General features: G+C 35.8%; 1 protein-coding gene across 19 annotated transcripts in view; it reads left to right on the forward strand.

The window, feature by feature from the left end:
* Positions 1-20,094, forward strand: part of PCM1 (pericentriolar material 1) — a 91,038-nt gene that overhangs the window by 51,216 nt on the left and 19,728 nt on the right. For 12 of the 19 annotated variants that reach the window (XM_070364076.1, XM_070364080.1, XM_070364083.1 and 9 more), the window contains 5 exons: positions 8,615-8,779; positions 11,090-11,146; positions 13,558-13,730; positions 14,079-14,210; positions 18,894-19,005. In XM_070364076.1, the coding sequence (XP_070220177.1) occupies positions 8,615-8,779; positions 11,090-11,146; positions 13,558-13,730; positions 14,079-14,210; positions 18,894-19,005 (639 nt within the window). The remainder of the gene's footprint in view (positions 1-8,614; positions 8,780-11,089; positions 11,147-13,557; positions 13,731-14,078; positions 14,211-18,893; positions 19,006-20,094) is intronic. The other 7 variants (XM_070364081.1, XM_070364082.1, XM_070364088.1 and 4 more) reach the window with 1 other exon arrangement.

Consider the following 20,094-nt stretch of genomic DNA (forward strand, 5'->3'; position numbering starts at 1 on the left):
GCTAGATCTGTAGGGATTCATGTAACGAAATGTGGCCCTCTAACTACATTGCAGTCTTTGAATATCATGTAGGTGAAATCACTTTTGAAATGTTTGCTGTTAATCCTTCAGGAATTGAACCTTAGCTAGTATGATAAAGCATTAACCCATATTTTATTGAAGCTTGTCATTGAGTATCACATTAAAGTTCTCTTTATAGCACTCACTATTTATGATTTTTTTTTTGTTGTTATTGTTCTCATGGGTGTTTTGTTTTTAATTTTATTTTATTTTTAAACTTTACATAATTGTATTAGTTTTGCCAAATATCAAAATGAATCCGCCACAGGTATACATGTGTTCCCCATCCTGATTTATGATTTTTGAAGAATTTACTGAAGTCTACTGCTAGATTAAAAATACATTTATTAGCTAAAATCTGGAACATTATAGCTAAACAATGCTCCTTCCAGTTTGCAAGGGACACTTTTTGACTGTGGCCTTGAAAGGTTGTTCTGTGTTCAAGGATATAGTATTTGGTGCTTGAGAACAAAATATTCTAGGCTTATAATCAGAAAAGTTTGAAAACTGACTGCACCCACTGACTCCCTCTCTTGGAAGCTACAATATGTATAAGTATAGTAGGAGATCCAACCAGTCCATTCTAAAGGAAATGAGTCCTGAATATTCATTGGAAGGACTGATGCTGAAGCTGAAACTCCAGTACTTTGGCCACCTGATGCAAAGAGCTGACTCATTTGAAAAGACCCTGATGCTGGGAAACATTGAGGGCAGGAGGAGAAGGGGACGACAGAGGATGAGATGGCTGGATGGCATCACCAACTCAGTGGACATGGGTTTGGGTGGACTCCGGGAGTTGGTGATGGACAGGGAGGCCTGGCATGCTGCGGTTCATGGGGTCACAGAGTCAGACATGACTGAGCGACTGAACTGAACTGAACTGAAGGGTCCTAGGGCACTTTGCAGTTAAAAATCCACTTGTGAACTTTGGCAGCATTTATCTCAAGCATTTTTGGATAATGGAACCCTTGAAAACTCTGATGAAAACTATGAACATGAAAAAAATACATGTACATTTTTTTTTTCCATTTCAATACTTCATGTATCCTAAAGTCCTGGACTCTTACCTCTACTCCCATGTAGAGAAAATGATTTGATGGTTAAACAAGTGGATTTGAACAGGGGCAGAATTTTTCTCAGCATATGCATTATCATCCTTGAAGTAACTTTTCAGTTGTGTAGGTTTGGGAGGAGCTGGTTACTTAGCAGATTAGTTAGTGATCTGAAACCATCCAAATGAATGAAAATACATTTGTGCCTTCTCCATGGTCACTCTTGGTGCCACTAGATAACATTTGAGTAGATAGTGATCACTTAGAGAGAGACTGTCTGGGTAACTCTGAACATCATAGTGAAGTACAATACCTGCCCCAACAAAATGCTTTTTTGTCTTATGAATAAAAGGAAAGAAACTAACATTTGTTATCCCAGCATTCTCTCTTGCAACTAATTAATTTGTGTGTATTAGCTTCTTAAATGCTAACATTTCATACAGATCTCCTTGGGAATCTTGTTTAGTGTCAAGAGTCTGATTCAGTCAGTCCCAGGAGGGACCTGATAGCCTTCATTTCTAACAAGCTCCCCAGGATTGTTGACTGGTATTGACATTGTAGTCTGTGGACTACAGTTTGAGTAACAGGGTCTTAGAGACTCTCAACCAACGTTTGGCCATGGCTACCTTAACCTGGAAATCCTGGTGTATTTGTATTTTTGAAATTTGTTTAGTCTGAAGAATTATGGTTCCAGCTATACGAGTCACCTTTTTTTCTACCTTAAGGCAAAGATGGACATTCTAATCTATTTGCTCTCACATTTAAGTATCAAAATACTTGCCCAGAACACACACATTTGTCAGAGGCATTTAAGACCATTTGTCCGTGAGAGTTCCCCTTTAAAGCTTGCACACAAAGATAAAAGACCTAATAGGAGAACCAAATTAATATATGCAGAGTCAAAATAATATGTAGCAAAATCAAATGACCTAAATGCTTGCTGTTAGAATGTGAACCATGGACAGGCAGCGTTTGTATCATCTGGGAGCTTATTAGAATTGGAGCCTCTTGGGCCCCACCTTACACCAACATTGCTTTTCAGTACACATGTTAGCAAGATTCCAGGTGTTTTAATTTGAGTATATGCACATTTAAGACTGAGAAGTGCTGAACCAGATTTATTCTTCTTTTGTTCTCTATGGGATAGGAATAGCCATGACTTCTTAGAAAAAAGAATGTTTACTTTGTCTTAAAGAAATTAGGGATGGAGGTCGATAGAGGGAAGATTGGAAAGCATTCCAAATTGTAGTAACAATAAGAAAAGTAGTATATGAGTCAGGATGAAGCAAGAAGAGAGCTTGAGAGAACTGCGGAAACAAATAGACCAGCACAGTGGGAGTTAAGTTGCTATCTTGTGAGATGAAGCGTAGACATATATACTCTCCCGAATGAACTGTTAATCTGGTTTTTCTGCACATGTTGACAGTCTTTCAGAGTTAGTATGCTAAATCTTCATTTAACTTTGTTTCCCATAGAAGGTCTTTATGAAGATATGTATTATTGCATGCAAAGTAAGATTTTACAAATTATGTGCTAATCATTTTTCAAACTTCAGTTCAAATTCAGATTTTATGAGTTTAGCATGATTTCTTGGCATTGCTGGATGGGTACTTGAGTTATCAGACATATAACTTGGTTATCAGACCCATAATTTGGCTCTGTCTACCAGGCCTGTTTCCTCTTTTGATGTTATTAGAGGAGTAGAAGCACATAGTTGAGATGGTCCTCGTTCTTTTGGGAAATTGGTTGGGACTGTTTGTGTAATGACTTTGGGGTTCTACCCAGCCCTGAATCTTTCCATTTCTTTCCCCGCTCTTTGTGCTCGCTGAAGACTGAGGTTAAATAAATGTCCAGCGTCAGGCAAGACAAGTCCTGACGGATGTGGCCCTCTTTAGACCCAGAGAGTTTATTGCTCACAAAGTCAGAGAAAGGAAGGGTGGCCAAAAGCGCCAGCTCCCCGTGTCCCTTATTCCACCACAAGGGCGACACCGAGACAGCGGTTGCATCATGAGTGGTGGGACGCCCTGTAACTTCGAAGCCAGTGCTGTGCTGTAGCTAAGCTGCAGTACAGAAAGGAGCTGTGTCCTCAGTGGTATGAGCCAAACTTGGTCTCATATTTTATCAGAGCCTAGGAGGAGGTGAGAGATCCTTTCATGAAACCTTTCAGGGGAGAGAGAGAGGGAGGTTCCTGTGTTCCATGTTACAGGGGGACAATAAGGCCTTCTCCCAAGACTTAGATTCATTGATGATTCAATCCTTTTCTGTGTGGGAACATGGAAGGTCTCTAGGAGGCCATGGCCAAGCTGTTTCCCTATAATGGCGACTCAACTGGCTGTGGCAGCCACTTGTGCTGAGGAAAACAGAAAGGAGGTAAGGGAAAGAATGATGACGTGAGACAGGAAATAACCCCCTTATATGAATGAGGGAGAAGTATCAATAACCTCAGATATGCAGATGACACCACCCTTATGGCAGAAAGAGAAGAGGAACTAAAAAGCCTCTTGATGAAAGTGAAAGAGGAGAGTGAAAAAGTTGGCTTAAAGATCAACATTCAGAAAACGAAGATCATGGCATCTGGTCCCATCACTTCCTGGGAAATAGGTGGGGAAACAGTGGAAACAGTGTCAGACTTTTATTTTGGGGGGTTCCAAAATCACTGCAGATGGTGATTGCAGCCATGAAATTAAAAGACGCTTACTCCTTGGAAGGAAAGTTATGACCAACCTAGATAGCATATTGAAAAGCAGAGACATTACTTTGCCAACAAAGGTCCGTCTAGTCAAGGCTATGGTTTTTCCATTAGTCATGTATGGATGTGAGAATTGGACTGTGAAGAAAGCTGAGCGCCAAAGAATTGATGCTTTTGAACTATGGTGTTGGAGAAGACTCTTGAGAGTCCCTTGGACCGCAAGGCGATCCAACCAGTCCATCATAAAGGAGATCAGTCCTGGGATTTCTTTGGAAGGAATGATGGTAAAGCTGAAACTCCAATACTTTGGCCACCTCATGCAAAGAGTTGACTCATTGGGAAAGACTCTGATGCTGGGAGGGATTAGGGACAGGAGGAGAAGGGGACGACAGAGGATGAGATGGCTGGATGGCATTACCAACTCGATGGATGTGAGTCTGAGTGAACTCCAGGAGTTGGTGATGGACAGGGAGGCCTGGCGTGCTGCGATTCATGGGGTCACAAAGAGTCAGACAGGACTGAGCAACTGAACTGAACTGAACTGATAATAAGGAACATCATAGTTGTTATTGCTGTTGTTGTATCAGCTGGCCTGGCGAGTGTTACTCTGAAATATTACTAACTTTAAATCTCCTGCTTTCCTGGAGAATTACTATTAAAGTGCTCCAAAGAGAAATTAGTCAACAGTAGTACCCTAATTTTGGAAATCTAGCCCTTGATATTTTAAATCTGCTGCTGCTGCTGCTGCTAAGTTGCTTCAGTCGTGTCCTACTCTGTGCGACCCCATAGACGGCAGCGAGACTCATGTAAAACCATGGTTTCCCCGCCCCGCCCCCCACCCCCCCATTTTGGTAGCATCTTAAAAGTTATAGCATGTTTCTCTCAACAATTTCAACTCTTTTGGAGGATGACTGAATTATTTTTTTTTTTAACTGTTGGGGAATTAACTGCTCCCTAAAGAGAATTTTGTGTATGCTGCATAATACATATTTTAATTTTGATTAGAATTCATTTAGCACTTTTCACATGATTCTGTAATAGCAGTCAGAAACTTAATTTCATTTATATAAATATTCTTATTAGAATATGTGCTTAGTCAGTCATGTCTGACTCTTTGTGACCCTATGGACCATAGCCCATGAGGCTCCTCTTGTCTATGGGATTCTCTAGGCAAAAATACTGGAGTGGGTTGCCATGCCCTCCTCCAGATGATGTTCTTGACCCAGGGATCAAACCCATGTCTCCTGCATTGGTAGGTGGATTCTTTACCGCTGTGCCGCTGGGGAAGCTTTTCTTACTAGAATAACATATTTCATTTTCTTTGATCTATGTTTGCTGTTAATTAAATGAGCAATAGTACTACCATTCATATCATTTTACCTGTTACTTTTGGCAAGCATACCTTTTATTGCTGTTTTGTGTAATAGTCCATATTAACCAAGAGAGCTCTTTTTCTAATAAGCTTCATGCAAAATGAGTTAGGGTAGCTGGAGAATCTGGGAGACCGACAAAGAAATCAGGAACCTATGTATGAGATGATGAAGTCCTGACTTGAAAGATGGTTTTAGAGAAAGAAAGGGAAGTTGAATCCAGATAGGATATCACAGAAAATAAACTGACAGTATCTTGGGAACTTATTTATTACTAACAGCAGCTGTTGTGATCTGGAGGTAGAAGCAGCAAGGCTTTAGAATCTGCTGGCTCTTGCAAAGAGTGTCTGGGGCAAAAGTCAGAGCTCTGTGGTTCTTGGAGAAAACTTGGTTGGAGGAAACCCATGTAGCCCCTTCTGTGAGAAGGGCACCTCGTTCCCTTCCAAGAGTAGCAGTTATTTGCCACTTCAAGGTACTAATGGGAAAGGGTGTCATTGGAAAAGGAGGTGGCATCCTGCCTACCCTGAACATGGTAGAGCATATACCTTTGCAACTGACGAGACTGAGGAATCGAGAGGCTTCCTTTTACTGTCTTGATGGGAGGCTGACAACTTACTAGCCAGAACATTGCTTCAGTGTAGTCATGAGACTTCCAGGCACTATCGGTGTGCTGCCAATAAAGCTCCCCAGCAGTTGGGTCCAGCCCTATGGGTAGATGAGAGTCATGACTAATCTAGTGAATATAACAATGCACATAGAAGGGAGCAGCAGTCAGAGAGAAGACATAGAAGCTGACCACTGGAACAGGTAAAGTCTAGTAAAAACAGAATTATTGAAGGAAATACTCACTTGAGTGAAATAAGAATACTTAAATAGAATTATTTTTAAAAAGCAAGTTGAATTATAAATTCTTTAGAACTAGAAAAAATGATTTTCACATTTAATGTCTAGATTATTTGGAAAAGAGGATGAATGCTGTTAAGTTCCAAATTACTGGCCTAGAAAATCAAAGGGAAGAACTGTGTCATTGCACAGAGCAGAAAGTGCCGCGCCGTGTTTAGTTGCTCAGTCGTGTCTGACTCTTTGTGACACCATGGACTGCAGCCTATCAGGCTCCTCTGTCCATGGGGTTTCTCCAGGCAAGAATACTGGAGTGGGTTGCATGACTTCCTCCAGGGGACCTTCCCAACCCAGGGATCGAACCCACATCTCCTGCATTGCAGGTGGATTCTTTACCATTGGGGCCACCAGGAAAGCCAGAAAGTACTAAGAAATAAAAGAAAGAGGGAAATGATTAGAGGCATAAAGACAAATCTTGGGAGCTGATAACACAAGGAGTTCTAAAGAAGGAAAAAAACAGATGAGAAGGCAATTATTAAATAATAAAAGAGTATCTTTAATGAAGGAAGACTTAAGATTGCAGATTGTTTTCTAGCCAGGAGATACAGAGAGAATGTACACACCCTCAAAGAGTCCTTTTCTCTGACAAAGAGCTCATCTTTACCTGTCAAGATGAAAAGAAAATGTTGGTGTATCCTATCTTCATAGAAACAACGTATGAATGAGATAGAGACCTGTGAAAAGGAGAGGTAACAGTTCAGTAAAGAAAGCAGTAGTTTAATCTCATTTGTTAATATAAATTCAGAAGTAAAATATTAGCAGATTTAATCTGCCAGTCTCTCAAAAGAATATTAGAATGTCAAAATGTAATCATGATTTATTATCAGGAAATCTGTCAGCATAATTTATTGTATCAAATACATTACAGGACAAATCATGTAGTCATAGCAGTAGATTAGATAAAATTTTACATCATTCCTAACGAAAATGCACCTAAAAAGGGAGGCAGTTATTTAAATATAATAAAAGCTGTTAGCTGATGCCAGTTACAAGCACTGTTGTAATGAAAATATTCCAGAGACAGAAATTAACTGAGATTCCCTCTCTGCCACCATCATTATTAAGCATTTTTTCATAAATTATCTTGACTAGATTAAATGATTGGAATAATGTTTGAAAAGGAGGAAAGCAGATTTTTTATTTTTTTCTAAGCTAGCCCAAGAGACACTGGAAAATAGCTACCTAAGTTAACTTAAGTAATTATGAAATAAGGTTATGAAGTAAGTGTATACGTATTTATCATAGTATTAATAATACCCAGTAGAAATGGAAGTGGTGGAGAGTATTTTCTTCATAGTAGTATCCAGAGCTACTGGGACAAAAAATGCTAAGGAATAAATTTAGCAAGAAATGTACTAGATCTATAGAAAAACTTTGAAGAACATGAAATAAGATTGAGCAAATATAAAACATAATTGTATTCTTAAGTTAGAATGTGTAAAATTATTTAATGTCAATTCTCTGCAAATTAATAAATACTTCAAGTGAGATTCCATTTTGAATCTCCATGGATTGTTTTTTAAACCGGGGGCAAAAGATTTCAAAGCTTATATGGAAGGACAGATGTCCAAAATTAGCTAAGAAAAGAAGGTAGATAGGAGTTGCCTTACCAGATGTTTAAACATACTGTGAAACTTCTGTGGCATTGGAATAATTAAAACAGATGGAATGTCCAGAAATAAAACCCAACAAATAAGGAGATTTAATGTATCGACCAAGCTTGCATTTTAATTCAGTGGGAAAAATATAGGTATAATCAATCAGCTCTTCATGTGGAACAAAATTAAGTTGAATTTCTACCTTGTGCTAGATACGAAAAAGCAAATGTAAAAAAGATTAACAACGAAGCTTGGAAAATTTAATAGAATGTATGTATAACCTATGGTTGGGGTAGCACTTCCTTTATAGCTCAGCCGGTAAAGAATCTGCCTGCAATGAAAGAGACCCAGGTTTAATTCCTGGATTGGGAAGATCCTCTGGAGAAGGAAATGGCAACCCATTCCAGTAGTCTCGCCTGGAGAATCCCATGGACAGAGAAGACTGGCAGGCTGCAGTCTATGGGATCACAAGAGTTGGACACAACTTAGCAACTAAACCACCACCATGGATGGGAAAGAATTTTTAGACCAAGTCATATTATTTACAAAAGGCATATGATCAAACGCTTTATTCTTCTATTATGGACATATATAGACTAGATATGATTCTTACATTTACTAATATTGAAAAATTGTTAACTTGGAGTCTAGTAGAGAATTTGGGTTATGTGAGGTCTACCATGTAGTTCGAGTTGGGGATATATTCACTGAGGTGAATATCAAAGGACAGTGAAGTGTTAGAATTTATTACTGTTACCCCATGCCTCCAAAGATTATTACAAAGATATTTCTAAGACATATTCTTTACTCTTTTGATTTCTTCTTAAACAAAGCCCTCACAACATTATAAATTAAGTTACTCGTACTATTTCACTATGGAAATCAGTTTCCCTTTCAGTTTGAGTTAGTTGCAACTGATAACAGTTGTCAATTTTTTTACTCAAGGGTATGAAAGTGCCAGTGTGTCTAGCACATGTGAACCTTGCAAAAGTAGAAACAGACATTCAGCCCAGACCGAAGAGCCTGTTCAAGCAAAAGTACTCAGCAGAAAGAAACATGAGCAGCTGGAAAAAGTCATAAGATGTAGTAGGTCTACAGAAATATCTTCAGGTATGTTCTGTTTTGGTTTGTTTTAATTTAAGGATTTATTCATCCTAGATTTGAAAAGCTATATTACAACTAGCTGAAAATTGATCTGTCACACTTTCCTATCATGTATAAGGTGTTATAGTAGAGTGTAAGTACACAATTCTTGACACCAAAAATGTAAACTAAATATTAATATATTTTATTGTTACTGTGATATTGTCTTTGATGCATTTTGATAAAACTCTGAATAAACAAACTTAGTTGACATTAATTTGGTTCTCCTAATTTGAAATTCTGATAATATTATCTGAATAAGAATTCCATATAAAATCTTACCATTCCCCTGCTTAAGATCTTTGGTCTTCAACCATGCCTACAGGACAATGTCCTGTTGTCTTAATGCAACATGTCTGGCCAGCAGAATTTGATTCCTTCCTGCCTGCCTCTCCAGACTCCTTTCTCATACCCTCTGCCTTGAACTTGACTCTCACTGACATTTTTTCATAGCCACCGCAAGAGTTGTCTCACCTTGACAGTTGCCTTTTTTGCCTCAAGTCCTTTTCTTTGTAAGCCCTTTTCTCTGCTGGCTCTTAAATAAAATCTTAATTCTGTAATTATATCCAAGTCCAAGCAGGGATAGGTTCCCTTTTCCTTTTTGTTTTTCTGTCAAAGCCTGTGTAAACCTTTTCTGTTGCCTGTATTACATTATACAGTATTCACCTGTTTAGTGTCTGTATTGCTTTTTTGAGTCCCTTGGCAATAGATAATATTTTTTCATATTTGTATCTTAAATGTTAGCGTGGTACCTGACACATGGTAGGCACTCAGTGAGTGTTTATTGAATGAATGGAGTCATGTATTTGCCACCATTTTAGTTTAAATACATACTAGTACTTTCCTGATTTATAAAGAGTAAGTACATCTCAAAGAAATATGGAGAAAGAGTCAGTAAATATGGACTCTAAATTTTCAGTTGTCCCTAAGACCTTTCGTGAAAATGATAATAGCAGCTACCATTTATATTATGCTTCACTGTTTACAAATTAATTACTTATGTCATTTGAACTTCATAATCCTGTGAATTTATTTTTTATTTTGTAGATGAGGAAACATTATCACAGGGGGTACCTATTTTTTCTCAGTGCTCATAAAGGACCAGTAATATAAACTGATCTGGTTTAACTGGTTCTTGGGAAAAAAGTCATGCCTTTAACTCAGTAATTGTACTTTTAGGCATGCATCCTAAAGGAAACAAAAGTGAAAGAAGAAGTTGGGATTTAGGTGTTGACTAAACATTGTGATTCCAACTATTTTAAACAAAAATCTGGATGAAAAAAAAAGTGTAAGAACATCAAAGTATTAATAATGGTTTTATGTATACCTGTGGCGGATTCATGTTGATATATGGCAAAACCAGTACAATATTGTAAAGTTAAAAATAAAATAAATTATATATAAAAAATAAACTCCTTTATATTTTCTAAAACTTACAATGAATATTTATTTTTTCATATTTTGAAATGACTTCTTCAAGGTCATATTGCTAGCAAATGATAGAGCTGAAGTTTCAATCTTAGTCTCTTAAGTCCAGGATCCTTTTGTCAAATATATTAATTCTGTTGTTCTGACCCCAGCATTTTATTGAAATTTTGTAGTTTCCATCTCCTTTCACTATCTTTATCAAATAGTGATGTCATCAAACAGACAGTTAGGTGAGGGTTGGGGAAGGGCACTAAATTGATAGGCTTAATAAATTAATTATCATTACCTAAATAGTTGATAGTTGGTCATAGTACTTCAGATCTTATTACTGTCACTTAGAAACATAACCATCAAATTTTGATGAACTAAAACAAGTTTGAATAATATAAATATTCCTATTTTGTAGAAGACTTAATTTTAGTTTTAACCATTACCCTAAAGTTCTTTGTAGCATGTTATAGTAGTTTTTGTTACATGATCATTTGATTGTAACATCTAAGGCTGCTAGTATTGAACTGTATACGATTCAGTACAGTCCTCTTGTCCCTCGAGGACTGTGGGAAGTTGCCTTGATGTGTACGCTTCTAAGAGTGAATGGTAAAAGTTTACTATATGAGAGTCATATCAGTCATATCAACACAAGTTTATAGCAGATCATTTGATATTTTCCCCAAAGAGATTATTTTTAAATAGAGCATAAACCATACCTTGTGATAACATTTCAGTTCAGGCAAATGATTTTAAAGAAATTTGCTTCTTTTTTTTTCATTCATTTATTCATATTATAGACCCTGTCTTTACTATTCATACACATTTTATGTTCATCCTTATGTCTGCCCTTTCCTACAGCACATGCTAGGAGAATACTACAGCAGTCTAACAGAAATGCATGCAATGAAGCGCCAGGTAACAATCTGCTTAGTTCTGGTGTCCGCTTTTTGTTAACTTTTACCATTGGTCCTAAAAATCCTTAGTTTTATTGTTCTAATTATTTTTTAGATTCAGTTTAGTGTGTATATGTTATTTGGCTGGTAAAAGTGAAAGAGAATTCATACCCATTAAATTCTGAAGCTTTTCATTTATAATTCTTAATTGGTAAAATTGCCTGCTTTTCTCTTACTTTCATTTTCTGTTAAGTGTGTGTAACATAACCAACACATTCATGTAGGTAATAGAAAACTTTTTTTGTAATTTAATGTTTTATTTGAAGTTATTTATTTTGTATTCTTTAAATGCTTATGAGCATTAATATTTTTGGAAACAAAAATACAGTTGTTTTTATTCTTAGCTGTGATTTACAGTGTTAAGTATTGTGTATGACTTCTGTTGTAGTTATTTTTTTCTTACCAGTCCACACGTGTAAAAAAATAAACCATTGAACAAAACAACTATGACATGTAAATACCATGATTAATAAAGGTCATGGAAAACTGCATAATGCTATTTTTGTCTTTAAACTATGAATATTTATTAGACATGTATGATTTAGAATTGTAAATATTCTTTAATGCCTCCTCTGCTACACATGAGTGAAAAAGAAAAGCCTGTTATGAACCTTTAGGAGAATTTAAAGGAAAAAAAAACACAAAACAAGGATCTATCACAGATGAAGTTAAATATATCAGTGGCACTTCCTAAAGAAAAGAACTCTGAAGAAAGTAGGATAAAAACAAGATGGAGTCATAGAAATCTGGCTGAGGTCAGAGATTTTTCTAGCTTAAACTAGTGCACCTCGGTCCAGAAAGAGAATGGTAAAAACTTTCGACTTCTCTATTGTAAGGATGAAGTATATGTCTGCTGTAATTCATTAGTTGGAAATAATTTAATCTTTACTGATATATAATTTAGAGTGATCATTTTATCACATAATGAAGGTATGAAAGATATCATTAAATATGCTTTGTTCTTATATCTTTAAGATATAAGAAACCATTTAAAAATCATTTTTTAAAACAACTGATCAAATTACAATATAGTGTATGAATTGGGAAAGTTTGTATGCTGTCACATCTTATCTGGATTTTTCCTATAAGTAGAAATCTCCTACAGAGATAGTTCCAGTTCCTGCTCATAATAAATATTTTTATAGTAACAGTGCATCATAGTATATCATTTCATTTTATACTCATAAATATCTGAGGCACGGTAGGGACATTGTATATTTATTATCCTTATCATCTTATACTTGTGGAAATTGAGGCCCGAGGATGTTAATTTGCTTAGCAAGTTAATGGAAAGTTTTTTCATTAAACCACATTTGCTTTGCATTTTGAAAATTTCTTTCTTGGAAAAAGTGAATTAAATCTTAATGATCTTGCAATATTTATTTGAAAGCACAGTGTATTAAAACACTTAACATTTCAAATTCCCTGTTGTGAAAATTTAGCACTACTTTCTGTGAGCTAAAATGAACTTAAACTTAAGTATTTATCTATTTGTGGTTCTACTATTACTCTAGAAAGTTTATAGAGTTTGATAGCTAGAAGAACACTTGAAAATGTTTTTTTCGTAGAGAACTCAAAATGGGATCAGTTCCTAATTTGTGTGGAAATTTTTTTTTCGTAGAGAACTCAAAATGGGATCAGTTCCTAATTTGTGTTTTTAAAAGTAAAGGTATGGCTGTATACCTTTAAGTGTGATAACTCTTTGTTATAAATAAATACATGCAGCAGAAGTGTTGCTAAATAATAGAGTGATACCTAATTCTGGGTAACTGAAAAGTTCATTTGGGTCACTGCTTGCTTCAGCTTATACTGAGTGTGTCAGTAAGACACTGTAGTAAAATTGTACCTATTTTGTTACATTTACAAATTCAGTTTTTCATCAGTACAGCAGGATAGTAGAGATTTGAGAATCAGTAGATCTAACTAGATAAACCTTAAAGTAGTAGGTCTCCTTGGCAGCATTTCGTTTGTTCTCAACATTAACAAAATAAATTTCCTTTTCTGTAAAAAAGTTCATATTAGCAAAAAAAGAAAATAATTTTCAATTCACTTATTTTATTCAAGTGCTGAAAAATTTCCACTGATTATTCCTATAAAACATGTAAAATTTTCCAGATATTTTTCACTGAGAAATAACTTTGGTCTAAGTGATGCTAGATAATGTTATTTCTCTAGTAAGTAGTATGTATCTTGAGATTTTTAGAATTATCTTTATCCTGGTAATTATGAAGATTCTTTTTTTACTTTAAAAGCTCTGCGATAGAATTGTGTTCTGATTTTTAAGTAATTTAAAGTTGAGAGCAATGATGCAAGTTAATAGAAATAGGAATATATTTCGCCAATATTAACTTTCTGATCTTTAATATCTTCCAGAAACCAGTAGTGATTTTTCCATGTTCGAAGCTTTGCGGGATACCATTTATTCTGAAGTAGCTACGTTGATTTCTCAAAATGAATCTCGTCCACATTTTCTTATTGAACTCTTCCATGAGCTTCAGCTACTTAATACAGACTATTTGAGACAGAGGGCCTTATATGCATTGCAGGTATCTTGTACCTAAGATTCTCTTTCCTCTGCTTTCTGGTACTGCCAATTTTCCCAATTCTTTCTGTTTACTTTCTTAAATTGAAGTATGTCCTTGTTCCATAAGTATTTCAATCTGTTTCTTTATGTATTTCCATGCCATTTTAATAATTTTCTTATATAGCTTAAGTGGCTTTAGATAAAAGTCTTTTTCTGACAGTTTTTCATTGTATTGTCCTGTTATATCTTTCTCATAGTTAATCTTTGAGGTTGGGAGGATTGCCTTTGTTTTGCTGTCTGCTTTTACTTTTAATTTTGTGATTAAACACAAATGTTTTTCATAAATAGCTATCTTCTCTCCTTATTTTAGGACATAGTATCCAGGCATATTTCTGAGAACCATGAAAAAGAAGGAGAAAATATAAAGTCCGTGAATTCTGGTACTTGGATAGCATCCAACTCAGAACTTACTCCCAGTGAAAGCCTTGCTACTACTGATGATGTAAGCTGATAATGATTAATGAAATGTAGACATAATTTCAATATGCAGCGAACAAAAGTTAAGTAGTTTGTTAATAAATTGTGATTATACGCTATGTATTTAGTTTTTAGCTTTTTTCAAAAGCTAAGTGTAATGTATTGCTTAATTTTGAGGTGAGGTATAAAATTCAGTCAAAATATGACAGCAGTCAAACACCGAAAGTTATATAGAAATGATAGCTTATAAGGTCTAAAATAACTGTATTTATATCTCCTTTGTCCAATATAGGAGTTGAGTCGTAATAGCTCAGTTAGTAAAGAATCTGCCTGTAATGTAGGAGACCCTGGTTCGATTCCTGGGTCAGAAAGATCCACTGGAGAAGGGACAGGCTACCCACTCCAGTATTCTTGGGCTTCCCTTGTGGCTCAGCTGGTACAGAATCCACCTGAAATGCCGGAGACCTGGGTTCAGTCCCTGGGTTGGGAAGATCCCCTGGAGAAGGGAAAGGCTACCCACTCCAGTATTCTGGCCTAGAGAGTTTCATGCACTGTATAGTCCATGGGGTCACAAAAGAGTCAGACATGACTAACCAACTTTCACTCACTCACACATTTAGTAAAAATTGCTGTGTTCATTCAAGACATTTGAGTAAATCATACAGCAATTAGATCACAGAACCGTTGAATAAATACAAGATAAATTATGTTTTTAGGTTAGAAGAGAAGCTAGACCAAAAAAAGCCTAGAAGAAAATGTAATTTAATGTATTAAAACTGTTGAAGAAAATTTTGAGTAAAGTAAAAAGGGCCTGGAAATGAAAGAGTGATGAGGGAAGTATATATTTTCAATAAACTATATTCTCCAAGTAGCACCTACTTTGCACATAGTGGATTGAATGTATGCCAACTGCTAAGAGACTGAGGAGGTAATGAGCTCACTTGGAAATCACCTGTTTAAAGGTTCAGATCCTGATTCTATTTTAAAAGATTGTATGTATGTGGTCCTGGGATAGCAATTATGTTCTTTTTTATACCACCTTCAGCACCTGGATATTCATGGATCAGAGTACCATAATTGATTAGCAAATGTCTACTATGATTATGAAGTTGGAAGCATATTATTGTGTTTCTTCCCATGGTTAATATGATAACATAAGCTTTTTTCCTGAAAAGATAGTGTTTTCTCCAGAGATGATCATCTTTTCTTCATGTATAGTAACTTCCTTACAATTATTGAGGACTTAGAAATTTTTGCTCTATTTTTGCTCTTGTGTTTAAAATGGTACTTCCCCAAGTCATCTTTTCTGCTTAAAATTTTTCTTCACCAGGCTCCAGCCCTTAAACTACTATGAACATAAACCTATGTACAAAAAGTACATGGTTTTGATTGACTTTATTATCAAATATAAGTTAATGTAACAGATTGGTACTTGGAATTAATTGTTATTGTAACCAGTTGAAAATTGTGTTGTCTTTTTTGGTGGGAAATGAAGTGTTCCAGCTGTATACATAAAACATAGGAGATACTAGCTTATATTAAATTTATTAGCCTTGAAATGACTGAGAGAGCATGAAGAATGTCTTTTTTGAAAAATCTTTTTTAGTAATTTTATATCCTTAACTCTAGCGCCTTTCTTTTTATCCAAATTTCATATAGGCAGCATTACTTCCAGTTATTTTAAAGGATTTGAGCCCATTGTTTTGCACAATACATTTGGAAAATTGAGCTACAACTTATGATATAATTAACCTGACAAGCTTTTAAAGTTAAATAAGATTTAAAGATGTAGTAATACTTTGTAAGTAGGTGTCTTAGCTTAGGCTGGTTCAACAAAATACTGTAGACTGGATGGCTTAAACGAGAGAGATTTATTTCTCACGATTCTGGAGGCTAGGAAGTCCTGAGAATGTTGTACCGGCAGACTCGGTTCTTGGTGTGGACCCTCTTCCTGGCTTGCAGTTGGCCACCTTCTCTCTGTATCCTTGTGCAGTGAGAGAAAGCTCTGATGTCTCTTCCTTGTCTTAAAAGGGTCATCAAGGGGACTCTACCCTGGTGACTTCATCTAAACCTGACTACCTCTCAGCTGCCCTGCCTCCTAATATCTCCACTTTGGGAGTTGAACTTCAATATATAAATTTTGTGAGGGACACAAAAATTCATTCCATTACCATAGGGACTTGGCACAAATAACTATACTTAGAATTACTTTTAAATAAATAAATCAGTTCTTTAATTTTTCATCTAAAACGTAAATTCTTCATTTATATCATCATCTTCCCTTTATTTATGTCATTTAGTCAGCAGCAGTGCTAGCACAATGTCCAGTGTTCATATCCACAGATCCAGAGCAGTGCTAGCCACTAGAATGTTCCAAATGTCTTACAATCTGCATTGTCTAGTACAGTATCTATTAGCACACATGGCTTTCGAGCACTAATGTGGCTAATGGGATTGAGGAACTAAATTTTAAGTGTTGTTTAACTAGCTGCATGGCTAGTGGTTACCATATTGGGTGGATATAGAGTCTCATTCTCCATGTTACTAAGCCAGGGTCCTTGGAGTTCCATTTATGGAGGTTTTCAGATACCTTTTAGGGCATGTAAACATTTCCATGCCATGAAAGAGAGAATTGAAGTAGTCATCTGGAGATTATAAATTAAGGAGGATGAGGAATTGAGGTTTAGGAAGAGGAAGAGACAGTTTCCATCATCGACTCCAGGTGCTGTAAAATGGCAAAGTCACATCTAACTTTGGGTATTGCTTGAAGGCCTAACAAAATGTTTCCATTTCTTAAAACATGTTCCCTTATGCCAGAATTTCCTTTAATCAGGGACAGGCCTTTCATTTCATAATTTAAGAGAAACTTTAAAAGATCAATAACTTGGAAAGAAGATAGTTTTGAGATGAGTTGCAGTCAAAATATAATTGATACTCCCTCCTACTCATACTGTACACAAAAATTAATTTGAAACTACTTTATAGTAGTAGAAGGAACTTCTCTGGTGGCTCAGTGGTAAAGAATCCACCTTCCAATGCAGGAGACACAGGTTCGACCGCTGGATCCAGAAGATTCCCTGGAGGAGGAAATGGCAACCCACTCCAGTATTCTTGCCTGGGAAATTCCATGGACAGAGGAGCCTGACAGGCTACAGTCCATGGGGTCTCAAAAGAGTCACTCAAGAACAACAGTACTGGAAAAGTTAAAACTATAAAACTTAGAAAAAAAAAAACTATGATTTTGACATGAGAGAGATTTTGTAGGACATAGCACTAAATATGAAAGGAAAAAAATAAATTGGACTTCATCAAAGTAAAATCCTTCTGCTTTTCAAAAGGTACCATTAGGAGATAACAGCCTTAGTACATATATCTGGCAAATGACTGTATAAAAAGCCTAACTATAGAAAGGGCTTTAATTGTAAGAAATCAACTCAAGGGACTCCCTGGCAGTCCAGTGGTTATGGCTTCATGCTTCTAGTGCAGGAGGCCTGGGTTCAATCCCTGGTTGGGGAACAAGGATTCCATATTCCATGGGGTGCATCCAGAAAAAAAAATCAGCTCATAAAAATGGGCAGGAGATTTGAACATGTGTTTCACAAAAGAATATATGTAAATGGCCAGTGTGCAAATTAAAACCACATGAGATTCTACCTCACACCTGCTAGAAAAGCAATCTAAAAAAGCTTTTAGACATCTAAAAGATGGACAATAAGAAGTATTGGTGTGCACTTGAAACAGTTGGAACTTTCATACTGCTTGTAGGATTGTAAAAATTGTAACAACCACTTTGGAAGGCAGTTGGGCAGTTCTTGTAAAGTTAAACATAAACTTGGCATGTGACCCAGCAATTTCTTTTCTAGGTATTCATCTTAGAGAAATGAAAACATATCCACAAATACTTGTACACTAATGTTAATATCATCTTTAGTCATATAGCTTCAAACTGGAAACATCAACAGATAAATGGATAAATAAACAGTGGTATATCCATACAATGGAATACTATTTCAGCCATTAAAAAATAATGAACTTCTGAAACACAACAACATGGATTAATTTCAGAAACATACTGAGTGAAAGAAGCAAGACACTAAAGAGTATATACTGAGTGGTTCCATTTATATAAGGTTCTAGAAACAGCAAAACTAATCTCTGGTGATAGAAATCATGTGAGTGGGGAGTAGAGGATACAAAGGAACTCTGGGCTGATGGAAATGGTGTTATCTTTAGGAAAGATGGTTGCCTCAGTGCGTATATTTTTCAAAACTCATCAAACTGTACACTTAATGGGTGCATTGTTGTATGTAAATTATATTTCAATAAAAATTTTTAAAAATATAAATGGTGCCGTCAGTGTTTTTCTTCTGATATGAGACAACCAGGTATCATAGTAAAGTATTAGATACTGTTAGAGTTTGAAGGTAGAATCTCCCCGAGGGTGTAGGAGTAATGTTGCCTCTTCCAAGGTAGAGTGTGGTTAGCTGGCACTATGCATTTTCACCTCAGTAATGACAACGTGTTCTGCAAGGCTACTTGATGTTTGATATTCTCTGTGACTCTGCATTCAACCATTCATAACTTCCATTATATCACAGTTTGAAGTGTTTTATGCAAATAGTTTCTATGTTACATTTTTAATATTAATCCATACAATTTTAAAAGCAATACTAGTGACTTTTATTTGTTTTTTTAAACTACAACTTAGGAAACTTTTGAGAAGAACTTTGAGAGAGAAACACATAAAATAAGTGAGCAAAATGATGCTGATAATGCTAGTGTATCTTCAACTTGTGAGCCTTTTGCAACAGATGTTCTGGGTAAGCAGAATTTTTTGTAATCTTAGAACATGACTTTAATAAAATCTTTGAATTGCATTGATAAGGAAACAAAAGTTTAGAAAGGGAAGGTGTGGTAGAAAGAATGTGAACTTAAAATACTACCCATCCATCAGTCTAAATTCAGCCGTCTCTTGACTGTTAACTCTTTGACTTTGGGCCAGTCATCTCATCTTTCTGACTTTCTGCATATACTTAGGAAATGGGGTCTTACCATGCTATGTTCTTGTGGAAAATAAGCAGTTTTCTAGCATGCTTAATAGAAGTTCAGAGGAAAGTCATCCCTTGTCAGTTCTGTGAGAAGAGACTCTGAATGCTCAGTTGCCAGAACAACGACATGCCACATATATTAGGCAATTAATGTTTAATAAATGAATGAAATCATTTTTTTTTACTAAATGTTGGATTTCAAAATAAAAATCATCTTAAGATCTTCTAGTTAATCAGTAAGAAGAATTTAGAGGTAGCATTGCCTCATCCAGTCACATCTTCAATAAAAATGTGAACTTGGTAATTTGCAGTAAGAACTGAAATTTCTTAGCATATATAATCTATCGTTGGAAACCCAGGCAACTCTAAGGCATGACACATTGTATTTCTTCCATCAGTAGTAAAACAAAAGCTTAGAGAGTCTCATAGATCAGAGAGAAAAAAGCCCCAAGTCCTAAATTTGGAAAGAAAATTAGAGAAAAGAAAGATGTCTAAGTACCTGATTCATTTTCCAGGCTGTAGCATATCAAAATGTCCCCAAGTATTCACTCATTCAGACTTCCAGGACACTTAGTTGTTAGAATAATGTCCTGTAATTCTAGTTTTTGTTTATATGATGAAAACAAGATTTAGATGATTTCAAAAGCCTTTTCCATGACAAAAGAAAAGGGTCAAGCCTTGCTGTATTGTTAGGTACCTTTCAGTAAGCAGTAAGTTTTCCTTTTGCCTTACTAAGTATTAATATGAGGACTCTAAACCCTAGCTCTCTCTAGGAGCTCCCATCTATTAAATATTAACACTTATCAAGTCTGTACTGAGCTCATGTCATTATAGAGAAAAGGTAATCTATAGTCAACCTTC

This window comes from Bos mutus, chromosome 27 (assembly GCF_027580195.1).
Source record: "Bos mutus isolate GX-2022 chromosome 27, NWIPB_WYAK_1.1, whole genome shotgun sequence".
Lineage (NCBI taxonomy): Eukaryota > Metazoa > Chordata > Mammalia > Artiodactyla > Bovidae > Bos > Bos mutus.